The sequence below is a fragment of the Salvelinus sp. IW2-2015 genome, linkage group LG4q.1:29 (assembly GCF_002910315.2).
Source record: "Salvelinus sp. IW2-2015 linkage group LG4q.1:29, ASM291031v2, whole genome shotgun sequence".
Taxonomy (NCBI): domain Eukaryota; kingdom Metazoa; phylum Chordata; class Actinopteri; order Salmoniformes; family Salmonidae; genus Salvelinus; species Salvelinus sp. IW2-2015.
In genome coordinates this window covers 68362298-68378471 of record NC_036842.1, presented here as the reverse complement: position 1 = coordinate 68378471, position 16174 = coordinate 68362298, and the positions used below count along the sequence as shown (strand labels likewise).

Here is a 16174-nt window from a genome sequence, read left to right as displayed (position 1 = left end):
TACATGGAGTTATGTAAGGAAAGACCCCCATGAAATGGGCAAAAATGAATGGCTACTTATTGACATTGGGCAAAACATATACACAATTGCAAATACCACTCAATTGGGTGGCAGTTGGTCAAAATCATATTGCAAGTGGAACATAGCAAATGCCGGGTGTAATAAACCAAAAATCCCAAAGGGGGCGAGCGCGCTCCACCGTAGGATTCAATATGGGAAATTGTCAAAGTCAGGTCTCAAGGGTGAAATCTTCAAAATCTGAATAAAAACACAAAAAATGAACCTCGTAAAAAGTGCGTTTTTGGACCGTTTTTCTTCTTCGTTTTTTGTCAATTATACATATGTAAGTACCGTATGTACCTACATTTGTCTTATTTTATGCGAGTTTGTCCATAAGGCCTATGTTTTGTCCATTTGCCATATATGATCATAGGAAGTCTGCTTCCGAACCCAAAAGTCAGTGAACCATGTGCAAATAGCCTATATACTGACCAAATGAAATATATCACTATGTTAAGCCCTGAATCAACCTAGAAGGTCTATTTGTCAAGTTCTGATCATAGGAAGTTAGAATTTCTCAATGGTGTTGATTCAGCATGTTAATTTCGTAATGGGAAGTCCTTATGGATATACATTGGCAATGGACACTGTCAACTTGCAGAATAGCATGTTCACACTGACAATATGCTGTATAACTGCAGTATAACATGTTAAGACTGGCAATGTATTACACTACTGTTCAAATGTTTGCGGTCACTTAGAAATATCCTTGTTTTTGAAAGAAAAGCACATTTCTTGGTCCATTAAAATAACATCATATTGATCAGAAATAGTGTAGACATTGTTAATGTTGTAAATGACTATAGTAGCTGGAAACGGCAGTTTTTTAAATGGAATATCTACATAGGTGTACAGAGGACCATTATCAGCAACCATCACTCCTGTGTTCCAATGGCACGTTGTGTTAGCTAATCCAAGTTTATAATTTTAAAAGGCTAATTGATCATTAGAAAACCCTTTTGCAATTATGTTAGCACAGCTGAAAACTTGTTCTGATTAAAGAAGCAATATAACTGGCCTTCTTTAGACTGGTTGAGTATCTGGAGCATCAGCATTTGGGGGTTCGATTACAGGCTCAAAATGGGCAGAAACAAATACCTTTCTTCTGAAACTCGTCAGTCTATTCTTGCTCTGAGAAATGAAGTCTATTCCATGTGAGAAATTGCGAAGAAACTGAAGATCTCGTACAACGCTGTGTTCTACTCCCTTCACAGAACAGCGCAAACTGGCCCTAACCAGAATAGAAAGAGGAGTGGGAGGCCCCGGTGCACAACTGAGCAAGAGGACAAGTACATCCGTCTCTATGGGCCGAGGCGGTTTCAATGCACCTAGTCTTGTGATTCTGGGACTTTTCTAAATGTTGTCATTTTCGCAACATTAAAAATGAATTGAAGATATTGCAAATAGACGAGGCTGTTTCTCGACCTGAGAACCTTCTAGAGCCACATAACTCACCGTGCACTACCGACTTAAGCTCTAGAACAGGTTTCTACGTTTCAGAGCTCTAGGTCTGACGGTTCTTTGATGGTTCGAACGCCGGTAACTATAGCAGGCTCTGTCTGTCTAAGCCCCACACTGTGTCACTCCATATTGGTTGTGTGTGTGAGTGCAGAAAATCACGTAGAGCTCTGAAACACGCCTTAACATGCCTCAACTGGATCTATAACTTTTTTTTTCATGAAATGGACGTTGTACGATTTCTCGTAAACTACGGTAGATAAATGGCTGGTTCTATTTTTCCTTACACCGTAGGTTTATGTACTTTGACGTGAAGCGGTCAAATTAGTGCTGTATTACCGTTTTCGACCTTCAATCCCACAAAATGTGCATTAACTCAAAGAGCATTGTGGCCTCGATGCCATCATGTTTCTGGGCTAAAAGTACATTTGGCCACCCACTGTGCTCGAGTTTCGTCTTTGAAGTCTGTTTCATTTACGAGAAAAAGCCATGTCCATTTGGTTATGAAATGTCCATTTGCCATATACAGTCAGTTGCCATCTGGTGGAATTTTCCGGTACAGCAGAAAGACATTTATTTATTTATCTCTGAAACAGAGTCTCCTTGACACTATTTTTTTACTTCCTGGAAGACCAGGCCTTGGGTGCGACCTGAGGCCGTCGGCCTATTTTAATATCACTCCCGGTCCTCTAGTAAGGGACCGTCCATTTGCCCTATGAAAATCCTCATCAATCATAAGGGAGCTGCCACATGCGTCCCTTAAGTATGGTATGGGCAGGCATAAGCTACAGACAACAAACACGATTGCATTTCATCGATGGCAATTTGAATTGCTAGAGATACCGTGACAAGATCCTGAGGCATGTCACCCATTGAGCATATTTGGAATGCTCTGGATCGACGTTTATGACAGCAACTTCGCACAGCCATTGAAGATGAGTGGGACAACATTTCAGAGGTCACAATCAGCAGCCTGATCAACTCTATCCTCAGGAGATGTGTCGCGCTGCATGATGCAAATTATGGTAACACCAGATACTGACTGGTTTTCTGATCCACGTCTCAACTTTTTAATTAAAAACAAATCTGGGACCAACAGATGTATATCTGTATTCCCAGTCATGTGAAATCCATAGATTAGGGCCTAATGAATTTATTTAAATTGACTTGTTTCCTTATGAACTTTAACTCAGTAAAATATGTTGCATGTTGAGTTTTATATATTTTTGTTCAGTACATATAATGAAATGTGTTGATGCTCTTGCTAAAGACACAGATTTGGTCAATGTCTAGACTCACCTCTCTCTGCAGCGAGGGAGCCCTGGCGTCAAAGCACCTCCTGGGGGGACATCGTGGAGGAGGAGCCTTCTAGACCCCCTGGCCATGGAATCCACATGCACGAGAAATTGTCCTCACCGTCTCGTAAAAGGTGAGACACACACCCACCCTCATGTCACGCTGAAGTTTGTCAGAGAAAAGATCTTGATTCATGTCAAAGTTCACTGCTACTGTGTGTAAGACAATTGGGGGAGAGGAAAGTCGTTTTTTTTCTGTCTTTGTTGGCAGAACCATTGCGGAGTCTAAGAAGAAACATGAGGAGAAACAGCTGAAGGCCCAGCAGCTCCGAGACAAACTGCGGGATGAGAAGACCCACAAGCTGCAGAAGCTCCTGGAGAGGGTGAGTGGCCATGCAGTGCAGAGCCAACAGGAAACACCACAGACTAGCCCCAGACTGGCCACGAGGAGAGCTTCTGTCAGCACACTGCCAGATAGAATCACTAAATATCAGAGGCCAGCTCCGTCTCTCTCAAACCAGCTGGCCACAGATGTGTCTGGGAGAGACGTAGCCCAAACTCGCAATCTTTCATGACGTTTGTTTTTGTTATTCAGGCCGTCGTGGGATGAGTGAGCCCTTGAATAATCCTGAGTATTAACCACATAAATACATGAAGTGGTGTATATTCACATTAATCCCTGTGGACATGAGACCAGAGCGGGTAGCAGCAAATGCTTTGAAAGCAAGACAACATGAAAATGTCTACCTTGGTTAGAGAAATGTACATGAGTGAAATGAGCTGACCCAAGCTGTCTTTCCCTCACAGGAGAAGGAGGTCAGGAAATGGAAGGAGGAGTTGTTGGACCAGCGGCGGAGGATGATGGAGGAGAAGTTACTCCATGCAGAGTTCAAGCGGGAGCTGCAGCTCCAGGCCATAGTGAAGAAGGCTCAGGAGGAGGAGGCCAAGGTACAGGACTGACCCCTTTTATATGTCCGAACTCAGAATCAAAGAGTATTTGCAAAAATAACAGTCACTGTGGTAGAACTTTTATTTGATTGGCAATTTTCTGCATTTTTCAAAGTCCCATCAGGTAGCCCGATGTTCCAGGACTTACCCCTGGAACACTGCACACCTTGTCCAAGAGTTGAAGTATTTTCCTAATTAGATGTCCCTTGTGATAATACATTTTTGACACTGAGAATGTTCTTAAAGTAAAGACACAGGACTACTAAAAAGCAATGGCAAACTAGAGTAGAGGCAGAATTTTAGATTTTTTTTTTGTAGCTTAGTGATTCAGACTTGTTGACCGGTGGCCTTGTGACTCTGTACAGGTGAATGAGATAGCATTCATCAACACTCTGGAGGCCCAGAACAAGAGGCACGACGTGCTGGCTAAGCTGAATGAGTACGAGCAGCGCCTCAACGAGCTGCAGGAGGAGAGAGGCAGGAGACAGGAGGAGAAGCAGGCCAGAGACGAGGCTGTACAGGTAACAATAGACAGCAGCTCCCCCTTTTCCCCCCAGACCTCTCTGCCTTACCCCAGTGTACAGTCTCACTGACTGGCTGTGGTCCCTGTCTGTCTCCCCAGGAGCGTAAGCGTGGTCTGGAGGCAGAGAGACAGGCACGTGTGGAGGAGCTGCTGATGAGGAGGAAGGAGCAGGATGCGCGCATCGAGCAGCAGAAGCAGGAGAAGGAGCGGGCCAGGGAGGACGCTGCACGAGAGAGGGCCAGGTCTGTACCACCTGGCTCACAGTTGGAATCACATCTTTTTTGGACTATCAAATGTGGCCCTCATTGTGCTTCATGTGCAATAGATTTACAGTTGGGAGTACCCGTCTGATACGGATGTCAAGGAGGATGCTCTCCTCACTGAGCACGGTTACATGCACACAATAATACGATTATTGTAGGTAGTCAGATTAATATAATCGTTTGTTTAAAACGTTTACATGCTTTGCAAGAAGAACGATTTCCCTAATAATCCTGTTTCCATGACATCTGAAATCGGGCTACCTGATGGGACTTTTGATAAATGCAGAAAATTGCCAATCAAATAAAAGTTCTACCACAGTGACTGTTATTTTTGCAAATACTCTTTGATTCTGAGTTCGGACATATAAAGTTTGTATGTGAAAGGTATTTCTAAACTGCATACGTTCAGTATTTCCCAAACTCACTTCACTAGCGCATAAGGGGAGGCTTGCGCTACCGTGCTGGCACAGGCACAGATACACAGCTGGAATACTGACTTAAGCTGTTTACATGTCCTAATAATTTGAAAAATTGCTCCGAAAATCGGCCTTTGCTTACTTAGATTTTGACGTTACAGTGATTAAGATAAGCAGAGTGTTTACATGACTAATTCCATACTCGGTCTACTGCCATAATCCACTTAATATTGAATTATTAGTGTGAATGTAAACGTACTCACTGCTCCTGTATGTTGTCCTCTCCACAGAGACCGAGAGGAGCGTCTGGCTGCCCTCAGTGCTGCTCAACAGGAGGCCATGGAGGAACTGCAGAAGAAGATTCAGATGAAGGTTAGTGTTGCTGCTGCACCTCACTGCTGTTCTTCGTTAAAGACCAGACTAATGTTGACATTTCCTAGTTGCAGACCAGACAAAAGTTTACATTTTCTAGTTGACTTCTTGGTTGTTCTCCTTCCCAGCACGATGAGAGCAGTCGCAGGCACATGGAGCAGATTGAGCAGAGGAAAGAGAAGGCAGCAGAACTCAGCAGTGGCAGACATGCCAACACTGACTATGCCCCTAAACTGACACCGTATGAGCGCACGAAACAGTGCTCCTTGTGCAATGTTGTGGTATGTACTCATAGTCTAAGTCTGAAATGGTTTTTAATTATCTGTTTTTTAACAAGATGTCTTTGTATTATTCTTAGTGTAGATGCTGATTTTATATTTTGCCCAGTTGTCCTTGGCATATATTCCCTCTGACACTAGATGTGACACTAGTCACCAGACGTCTGGTAGCATTAGACAGATGCTGACATACTGAGTAAAGAACCATTTTAGCATATACATTCTAATTTTCTTGATCCACTCTCCAGTGAGAAGTTCACCCTTTACTTAATTAACTTAATTCCTTGCAATAATTTGTGAGGCTGATTGGCTTACATGCTTAACCTAAACTGAAGAGGGAAAGCAGCAGCAGCTTTGTGGCAGTAGAGCGTCTGTGGAGGTCCCATCCATTGTTGTTTGGCAGACTGTATGCATAAAAATGCTGACGAGAAGGTGATTCAGAGGATTTTGGGAGAGAATGTATTTAAATGAGGATTTAACTGCATTGATTAAACATGAACTCTGGGGTGGAGATTTATGACTGGGCATGATTTTCAAATGACAGGCAACAAATCCATTGGCAGGCACATTTGTCTGTGACGGACCCGGACGGCTCTCACTGCTACAAGGTTGAGACACCTTGAAGCTCCAACTAGCATCAGATAAAGAACAGTGTGTGTGTGGGTGGTAGAGGGGGGAATCTTGTTAAAAATGTCAGATGACCTTGGCCAGCGTCTGACACCGGAGATCATCTATAGGTCAGCAGCTGGCACTCTATTTAATGACATTAAACACAGGCCATCTGTAATAGGCTTTATTCCAGCCATGAGTGGGAGGAAAACAACACAGCCACATCAACCTCATCTCACGCTGTTTGTGTCAATTCTTCATCTTCACACCACTTATTCCAATGCTTCAGTCTGTGTATCATCCAATCTTGCCCACAGTTTAATGTGTTAGTACTGTATCAGCTATTCAGTAGTGATGGGGGAAAAAATTGACACAGTTACGTATCACGATATTATATTGATACTTTGACTCCAAGTATTGATTTAGCTAGATAGCTTTAGCTGGTGCTTGTCGGCTGTACCTGCGCCAAAACTCTGGTATTTTTCATCCAATAACTTGTTCTGGGCAATTCTACGGTAACGAAATTACACTGAGAATACGATTTTTCACTTTAAAATGTGTACCAAACAAATAACATTGACTTCAAAGTTCAACAAACCATACAACTCTATGCATAATGACTCAATTTACACAGTAAATATATAAACATTTACTGGAAAACTGTGCGGATGCGAGGTTTGGTAACAGTTACGGTAAAATCTCTCCCAGTTTTGTTCTGTTACCAAAGTTTGTATCTGCACAGTTCTTTCTGTAAATGTGTTTTTGTAGCATTTTCAGTGGAAATTGTTAAAAGTGCATGGAGTTGTATGGTTTGTTAAACTTTGAAATCAATGGTTTTTGTTCGGTATACATTTTAAAGTGAAATATCTGAGTCTCAGCATAATTTCGTTACCCTTGGAATTGCCCTTCTGCATCTTTTGAAATACTGAGCCAACATGTTTTCAGCATTTTTGTTTACATTACTTTTCAAGGGCTCTCTTGTACCTCTGCGCCAGCAATATGTTTGGAACATCAAATCACATGCATATAGAATCTTGAGAATCGCATATCATATTGGTACTGAAGTATCATGATAATATCATGTTGAGAGGTCCCTGGCAAATTGCCAGCCTTACTATTCAGTGTGTCGTTTTCCAAACATGCCACTGTATATGGTCACTGTGTGAGGAGCAAGAATAACAGAAAGGACATTAGTTAATCAGTTGGTGTGAGGAGTAATCATTGACACAGAGTAGAGGGATGAAAGATAAAATATTCTGCTTGATTTGTGATTGACCATCCTAGGGCAATCACATTAATGTTATTATATAGGCTGGATCATCCTGAGTGGATCTGTCAGCCACAATTTCATACTGCAGTATTTAGTATGGTCCTGCTGTGCTGTCAGAAAGGAGAATATCATGAAATGCAGCCATGAAGTCATCTTCAGTTTAACAATGCTCTCATGTCTGTCTGACACTTATCACATGCTGGTTGAAGAAACTACGCTGCCACACTTGCCACCTTTCTTCTTTACCTTGTCAATTCATTCCACTAAAGGCGTATTGTGTTTAACATGCACAACATATGGATCACGATCTGAAGACTGCAGTTAAGTTCCTGACACCTAAAATATTAGGTCTCACTATTTATTCAGTTTGTGAGTGGAGGTGGAGAGGAAACATTCTGTAAGATCTTATTGAAAACCAGTTGTAATGTATAGTTGTAGTGGCCTCCCATGGGGGGTGGGGACCTTGTTGACCCCCTCTGCCTCTGTCTTCATTGTCCTCAGCAGTAACCTCTGACCTGTGTGTTTGTAGATCACCACGGAGGTGCACCTGTACAGCCACACCAAGGGCAAGAGGCACCAGCAGGCCGTGAGAGACAGCAGTAGCATCCAGGGACGGGAGCTCTCCGATGAGGAAGTGGTACGTACCCCCAAGCACTTAAAGACCCAGTGCAGTAAAAAAAAAAAAATCCCTGTGTTTATATATATAATCTCCATACTGTGAAATTGTGAAAATTCTGATCATGCCCTTTTAGTGTAAGAGCTGTTTGAAAAGACCGTCTGAAATTTCAGCCTGTTTTGGTGGGATGTAGTTTTCGCCTGCCTGGTGACATCACCAGGCAGTAAATGGGTTAATAGACCAATAAGAAAGAGTTCCAAACCTCTGCCAATAACAACTAGTTTTCAGTTTTCCCCTCCCCACTCAATCATCCCAACAAAATAATAATACTTAGATATTGTCTGTGATATTAAATGAATGTTATTGTTGTTTATGACAGGCTCATTATTATTGTTTGAATCATATAATGTTAGGCTCTCTCGCTGGCTTTGTGAGATTATAAAGGGGCCCTGAAATGTAAACAGTTAGGGTTCAGTGACTCAGTTGAGGGGTGACATCACCCCCATATCTATAGGCCGATCTGTCACAGAGCACTTTTCATGGGAAGGCTGCTCGTTAAAGGAAGGGGGCTTCTCAGCCTGCTCTGCAATATGAGATTTCCTTTTCAGCATGCTGCTCTTTGTGAGGCTGACAACTGTTGGTGCTATATGCAAAACCTTTGGCCCCAGCAGCTCCTTCATTCAAACCTGTTCTCACTGGCTGATCATTAATCCCACCACCTTCCACTCTAAATCATTTGCTTTCCAACTGACACCCATTTCTCTGTTTGACAGTATGATAAACCAGCCATTGGCAATGAAGGCATGCAACTTTCCAATACAGTACTATGGCCACAGCCAGTATCACACTACTTCTTCAGACTGCCTTTAAACCATGCAATGTAGGCTATGCTTTACAATAGTAGTGGCTGGTGGGGTATGAAATGGCTTAGCTAATGGGTCCAAACGATTGCAATGTATGTACTATGGATTATCAGCATGGTGTTCCCTGCGTAATAATGGCTCTTCTTTGTTGTAATGGGATGAGACAAGACAACTGTACTGGACATGCTCTTATCATTTACTACACTATGTTTCAATTATGGGCTATTCAGCCCTGCTTTTGTCCCACATTTTCATTCAGCTTTTGAGGGCAATCAAGCAGGCGTTGGAGAAATGGGATTTTTGTTTAGATAGACTATGCTGGCCTTTCTTTATTTATGTCCTGCTCATTTTGGTGTGCAGTATTTCATTCATGCAACTGCCAACAATTTTCCAGCCGCTGGTTCCATAACTCTTGCTGGAATGAAAGATTTTTAATTAAAATGAAGATGGTTGGCTGAACTGTACAGAGGTCACTACATAGTTTTTCAGTGGAAGCGGGCAGCAGATGCCCCAAGGCTTAATATTTTGTCATTTTCTCTCATTTTCAAGGACTTGCGAATTAAATAGAAAATACAATGATTATCAACAGGGCTGGATCGATGTGCCGAGAGAACGGCTGGGATTGCAATCACTCTCTTTACTTACACTTATTAGTTGTCAAATGTCCTGTTTTAATGATATACGCAATGTCCAGGGCCCCTCGGGTTGGACATATTGGATTTATTTATTGGTCACCCTTGACACAGCAGCACAAAAACACCAATGACCTCTCTAAGGGAATACTCATCCCTTCCCAGCCCCCTCCTGCATCCTCAGCTGGGCCTCTGAGAATGGAGCTGTGGGACAGGCCTGGGCCAAAAGAGGGATCACTAGGCTGTGATGGACTCCGGCTTCTGGGTATGAGAGTTGACCTCCTGGAGCCAGCAGTAAACGAGGGTGGTGTTGATGATGAATCCCTTCTGGTGGCCAGAGACCCCTGTTGAAATACACAGAGTGCCAGCTGAAGTACCCCTGTCTTTGCCAGGCTGTTAGAACAAAGTGTGCAGAGCTGTAAAGAGACCGGTTGAACTAGTTGAAGGAGTGAAGTTGCAGTTCAGAGTTCCTGGAAGATAAAATGTTCATTGAAAGACTTCTAAAAATGGACGGCATTAAACATTGAAAGATGCATAGAGAATGAATGTGCATTTTTTTGTAAGTCTGTCATATTTATCATGTTCTGTGTTGCAAGTGCTACTTGAATGTCACAGAAAGGATTCTGTTCCATAAAACAAGGTCCTGTGAGCAAGTTGCATGGATGGTGTGTGTAGCTGGATCCAGTGTGCCATCACATTGTACCCAACATGACATACCGCTGTCTATTTCACACCAAGTGCAAAGCCAACCTCTGAGTCTTGTGTCTTAGATTGTGCTCTAAAGAGGCCTGTTTTCTGGGCGCTGTGGGGGTGTGATGTTTAGAAAGCCCTCTGGTTACTCCTTCCAGAACAGAACAGAGGAGAAGCAGTGTGTGGTAGGTATTGTGAGGGAGCTCTGCCCTCAGGCCTGGCTCTGTGGCCTATTGTCTTCCTGCTTCATCCAGACACCTGTCTGTCACACATCCTCATCAGATTACCTGTCATGATACAAAATAATCTTATAGTTAAGTTCAAATAAAAGCATTAGGCAATGACATGGTCATGATATCAATTAATTCTGTAGATGAGTTCATATTTAAGATCCTTTCTGTCTTTTAATGTGATTTGTGAGATGGCTCATGTTTTTGAACAATTCCGTTAAGTAAACGGAAGTAGCATTGGAGGGGATAGGCTCTCAGAGAGATTATTGAACAGCTGCCTCTCAAGCAAGGCAGAGCCACGGTCATTACTGTAAGGCTCAAGAATTTCCTAGCCTATCCATTGCACCAATGTCCCTAGGATACAGAGGCATCTTCAAGACAGTCTTGCGAGCACGGGGTACTCTTTTTTTTAATCTTTTTTTTTTTGCTGACATAATGGGATGTGGCCCCTTGAAAACGCCTCGGCTATGGCATGTTTGTCTGGTAGAGTAGGGTACACTACAACTTTTTAAATGCCGATACAAAAACTTCTCTGGAGATACGAACGGGCATTTTACTTGTCTGTAAAGGAATGCCACTTCTGAACCGGGACTAACGTCCATCACTAGGCGACCAGGGGCTTTCTGAGTGGCACAATGGTCTAAGGCACTGCATCGCAGTGCTAGCTGTGCTGCTAGAGATCCTGGTTTGAGTCCAGGCTCTGTTGCAGCCGGCCGTGACCGGGAGACCCATGAGGAGGCGCACAATTGGCCCAGCGTCGTCTGTGTTAGGGGAAAGTTTGGCCGGATGGGATGTTCTTGTCCCATCGCGCACTAGCGACTCCTGTGGCGGGGCGGGCGCAGTGCACGCTGACACGGTCACCAGGTGTACGGTGTTTCCTCTGACACAGTGGAGCGGCTGACTTCCGGGTTAAGCGGGCATTGTGTCAAGAAGCAGTGCGGCTTGGCTGGGTTGTGTTTCAGAGGACGCATAGCTCTCGACCTTCGCCTCTCCCGAGTCCGTACAGGAGTTGCAGCGATGGGACAAGACTGTAACTACCAATTGTTACCATGAAATTGGGTAAAGAAAAATCGAAGAATAATCACTAGACGACCAGAACAAATAATCTCGAACAACTGCACCTTGCCAGTTTATGAGGCTACCGGAGTCAAGGTTCAGGTTGTCTGAAACCCAGAGTGGCGCCTAAATTGATAAGAGATCTTCAATGTTGTTTTGACACGTCTATTTTTAGTGAAGGAGGAGTACGGGTCTGTAACGGAGGAGTGAGCGATGGACAACAATGATGCTGGTATAGATAAGGCGGCCTCCATCTTTAGCCAAATTGGGGGTGGGAATATCTCTCTGCTCTACAACCAGTACTGAATGATCTTAAGGTTAGCGGCCCAATAATGGAATCTGAAATCCGGTAGAACTAGACCGCCCTCTAGTTTGCGCCTCTGCAAAAGCTGTTTTCGTATCCTGGGGGGATTTTTGTCCCATGTAAAGAGTAGTATTAGGCCGTCCATCTTTTTGAAAAATGTATTAGAAAGAAAAATCGGAAGGCACTGATAGCGATATAAGAATTTAGGGAGAGTATTCATTTTAATATAATTAATTCTTGCGACTAAGGAGAGGTGTAGCAAAGACCAGCGTTCCAAATCGTCCTCAGTACGGGTTGCAAGAGGGGCAAAGTTGGCTTTAAAAAGGTTTTCAAATCTGATTGTGACATGTACCCCTGAGATAAATAAAACTACTGTGAGCCATTTTAAATGGCAAGTTATGTAAAGGGGAATTTTTTGCGGCCATATTAAGCGGCATCAATTCGCTTTTACTAAGATTCCGTTTATACCCTGATAAGTGACCGATGGATGCGAAAGTGGCAAGGGCAGCAGGAACAGAGACAGAAAGGTTGGATGTGTATAATAATAAATCCTCTGCATATATAGACAGTTTGTGTTCGTGTCCATATCTGACTATACCTTTGATGAGGGGGTTGGAGCGAAGTGCTATTGCAAGTGGTTCTATGGCGAGGGCAAACAGTAAGGGACTTAAAGGGCAACCCTGGCGGGTCGATCGTTGCAAAGGGAAGCAATCTGATTGAGTGTTATTAGTCCTAACAGAGGCTTGAGGGGATGAGTACAGAAGTCTTATCCAAGTCATGAATTTTGAGCCAAAGCCAAATTTATTTAGAGTGTAAAAAAGGTATTTCCATTCCACCCGGTCAAACGCTTTCTCTGCATCCAGGGATATAATGGCTTCAGAGGTATTGGCGACAGAAGGATTATACATAATATTAAATAATCATCGAAGATTGAAGAATAAGTGTCTATTTTTAATAAATCCTGTTTGATCCGGAGAGATAATTGATGGGAGGACTGTTTCCAGACGCGTTGCCAGAAGTTTGGCTAGAATTTTATAGTCAACATTTAGCAGGCTAATTGGACGGTATGATACAGTCAAGAGGATCTTTGTTTTTTTAAAGAATAAGACAAATGGTTGCCTGAGTGAGAGTCTGTGGGAGAGAACCATTTACAAATGCTTCATTGTACATATCAATTAGAATAGGGGCTATTTTGGAGAAACTTTTTGACGTGAGAATTGTCAAGTGTTTGGTTCTTTAGGAGGGGAGCGACTCTGGCCATTTTGAAGTCAGAGGACGCAGCTAGTGGTCAGGGATGAGTTGATGAGGGAAGTGAGGAATGGGAGAAGGTCTGGAGAAAGGAGGGGATGGGGTTGACCAGCGGATACAGAGGAAGAGAAGGTAGAGAGGAGGGAGTGAAAGGATGATAGGTCCTCCGAAGTTTAGTTTTCCTCCATTTACGCTCAGCTGCCCGCAGGCCTGTTCTGTAAGCTCGCAAGGAGTCATTCAGCCACGGAGCAGGAGGGGAGGACCGAGCCGGCCTGGAGGATAGGGGACATAGAGAGTCAAAGGTTGCAGAAAGGGAGGAGAGTAGGGTCGAAGAGGCAGAATGAGAAGGGAGAAGGAGGGAGGGAGCAGGAGGGAGAGATGATAGGATAGAAGATGAGTGGGGGAGAGGGAGAGCGATGACGCATGACCATCTGGGTAGGGCCTGATTTGGCTAGGGTTGGAGGAGAGGGAGATGGAACAGGAAACCAATATTTTCAGAATACTCTAAAGTCTCAGGATATATAATTAACGTGAAAAATAAATGATAATGGCAATAGGAAAAATAATAACTCATGATCTACAGGAATACTTTGTGGACCACAAAAAATAACAAATGCTTAGAATGCTTAATAAGTGACAACAAAGAACAAATATATGAAGTTAACTTTATCCCTTAACAATATGAAAGCAAATCTAATTAAATGGAACTCTAGTGGGCATAATATTTATCATGTATGATATATTATAAATACCTCACGTGACTAAGACTAAGCAATTAGTCCAACTCTCTATTACTAATCAAATGTTTTGTAATGGGAAACAAAAACATGCTACATGTAGGCAGTAGGCCTTTTAGAATAATGCAAAACATATTATTGACTTTATCTAGCGACTCATACGATGCCAGCCCACTGAATGGACGTGTGGAATGGGTTTAAATTGTGTAAGTTACTTCACAATCGAATTTAAATTAGGCATAGCTGAGGTTGATTTTAATTTAGAACAATAGTGTAATGTTGAATTTTGTGTTATGCCTATTTATCAGCATTGGTGCTCATTTTAATCATTTGACCACGCGCCTTGCATGATACATTCTCTTTTTATGTTTTACTTTGTAAAGTCAGCCTGCACAGCCAGCCCATCGAAACTATACCAAAATGAATTTCAAACATAATAAGAGTTAGCCTATAGACAAGATTACATTGACAATCTGATGAGTGACAATATTAGGCCTATCAGTTGTCAAATTGTACATGAAGAGATGGGTAACATCTTGTAATTGACAGATGCAGGGAAAGGAGCATCACTTTATCAAATCCTCCTTCAGTCACATGCAGGTAAAACATTTTGATTTCTATATAGTATCTGAAATAGCACATTCTGCGGTTTATGACTCTTTCTTTTTGTCAACTCAAAATTCAGGAGGTGCAGCTCTTTTGTTATGCTGATTAATGCGGACCCAAAAGCGACTTAAAGAAACAGAGTCTTTATTCCAGGCAAAAACACGACAGGGCGGAACAAGGACGCAGGACAGCAAACATCAAACAAGAATCCGACAAGGACAGGAGCGGAAAACAGAGGGAGAAATAGGGACTCTAATCAGAGGGCAAAATAGGGGACAGGTGTGAAAGAGTAAATGAGGGCTTAAAGGTAAGTGTCTCACATCTGATACTGGGAAGAGGACTACATCTAAGGCGAACATGGGCGTGGATTTCTCTAACTGTCTGAGAGGAATGTCATGTTTCCGAGCCCATGCTTGTCCATAAAACAACCCTCAGCCCAGAGTCTATCAAGGCACTGCAGGAAGCAGCGAACCGGTCCAGCGTAGATGGACCGACAAGGGTAGTACAGGATCTTGATGGAGAGACTTGAGTAGTAGCGCTCCACCAGTAGCCCTCCGCTTACTGATGAGCTCTGGCCTTTTACTGGACATGACATGACAAAATGTCCAGCAGAACCGCAATAGAGGCAAAGGCGGTTGGTGATTCTCCGTTCCCTCTCCTTAGTCGAGATGCGAATACCTCCCAGCTGCATGGGCTCAGTCTCTCTGAGCCGGGGGAGGAGATGGTTGAGATGCGGAGAGGGAAACACCGTTAACGCGAGCTCTCCTCCACGAGCTCGGTGACGAAGATCTACCGTCGTTCTATACGGATGGCGAGTGCAATCAAAGAGTCCACGCTGGAAGGAACCTCCGGGAGAGAATCTCATCCTTAACCTCAGCGTGGAGTCCCTCCAGAAAACAAGCGAGCAACGCCGGCTCGTTCCAGTCACTGGAGGCAGCAAGAGTGCGAAACTCTATAGAGTAATCCGTTATGGATCGATCACCTTGACATAGGGAAGCCAGGACCTGGAAGCCTCCTTCCCAAAAACTGAACGATCAAAAACCCGTATCATCTCCTCTTTAAAGTTCAGATAATCGATAGAACACTCAGCCTTGCCTCCCAGATGGCTGTGCCCCACTCCCGAGCCCGACCAGTAAGGAGTGATATGACGTAAGCGATCCGAGCTCTCTCTCTTGAGTACGTGTTGGGCTGGAGAGAGAACACAATATCACACTGGCTGAGAAAGGAGCGACACTCAGTGGGCTGCCCAGAGTAACAAGGTGGGTTTAACCCTAGGTTCGGAGACTTGGAAGACCAGGAAGTATCTGGTGGCACGAGACGAAGACTCTGAAACTGTCCAGAGAGATCGGAGACCTGAGCGGCCAGGGTTTCAACGGCATGACGAGCAGCAACACAATTCCTGCTCGTGTCTGCCGAGCATTGCTCCCTGGAACTCGACGGCAGTGTTGCGAGAATCCGTAGTCGCTGGGTCCATTCTTGGTCGGATTCTTCTGTTATGCTGATTAATGCGGACCCAAAAGCGACTTAAAGAAACAGAGTCTTTATTCCAGGCAAAAACACGACAGGGCGGAACAAGGACGCAGGACAGCAAACATCAAACAAGAATCCGACAAGGACAGGAGCGGAAAACAGAGGGAGAAATAGGGACTCTAATCAGAGGGCAAAATAGGGGACAGGTGTGAAAGAGTAAATGAGGGTCG

The 16174-nt window shown here is 43.6% G+C and overlaps 1 protein-coding gene across 4 annotated transcripts in view; it reads left to right on the top strand.

The window, feature by feature from the left end:
* LOC111962414 (S phase cyclin A-associated protein in the endoplasmic reticulum) overlaps positions 1–16174 on the top strand; it is a 141017-nt gene that overhangs the window by 50869 nt on the left and 73974 nt on the right. For 2 of the 4 annotated variants that reach the window (XM_023985492.1, XM_023985489.1), the window contains 8 exons: positions 2830–2947; positions 3085–3196; positions 3621–3761; positions 4127–4282; positions 4384–4526; positions 5254–5335; positions 5464–5616; positions 8022–8129. In XM_023985492.1, coding sequence (XP_023841260.1) covers positions 2830–2947; positions 3085–3196; positions 3621–3761; positions 4127–4282; positions 4384–4526; positions 5254–5335; positions 5464–5616; positions 8022–8129 — 1013 coding nt within the window. Of the gene's footprint in view, positions 1–2811; positions 2948–3084; positions 3197–3620; positions 3762–4126; positions 4283–4383; positions 4527–5253; positions 5336–5463; positions 5617–8021; positions 8130–16174 lie in introns of all 4 variants that reach the window. The other 2 variants (XM_023985490.1, XM_023985488.1) reach the window with 1 other exon arrangement.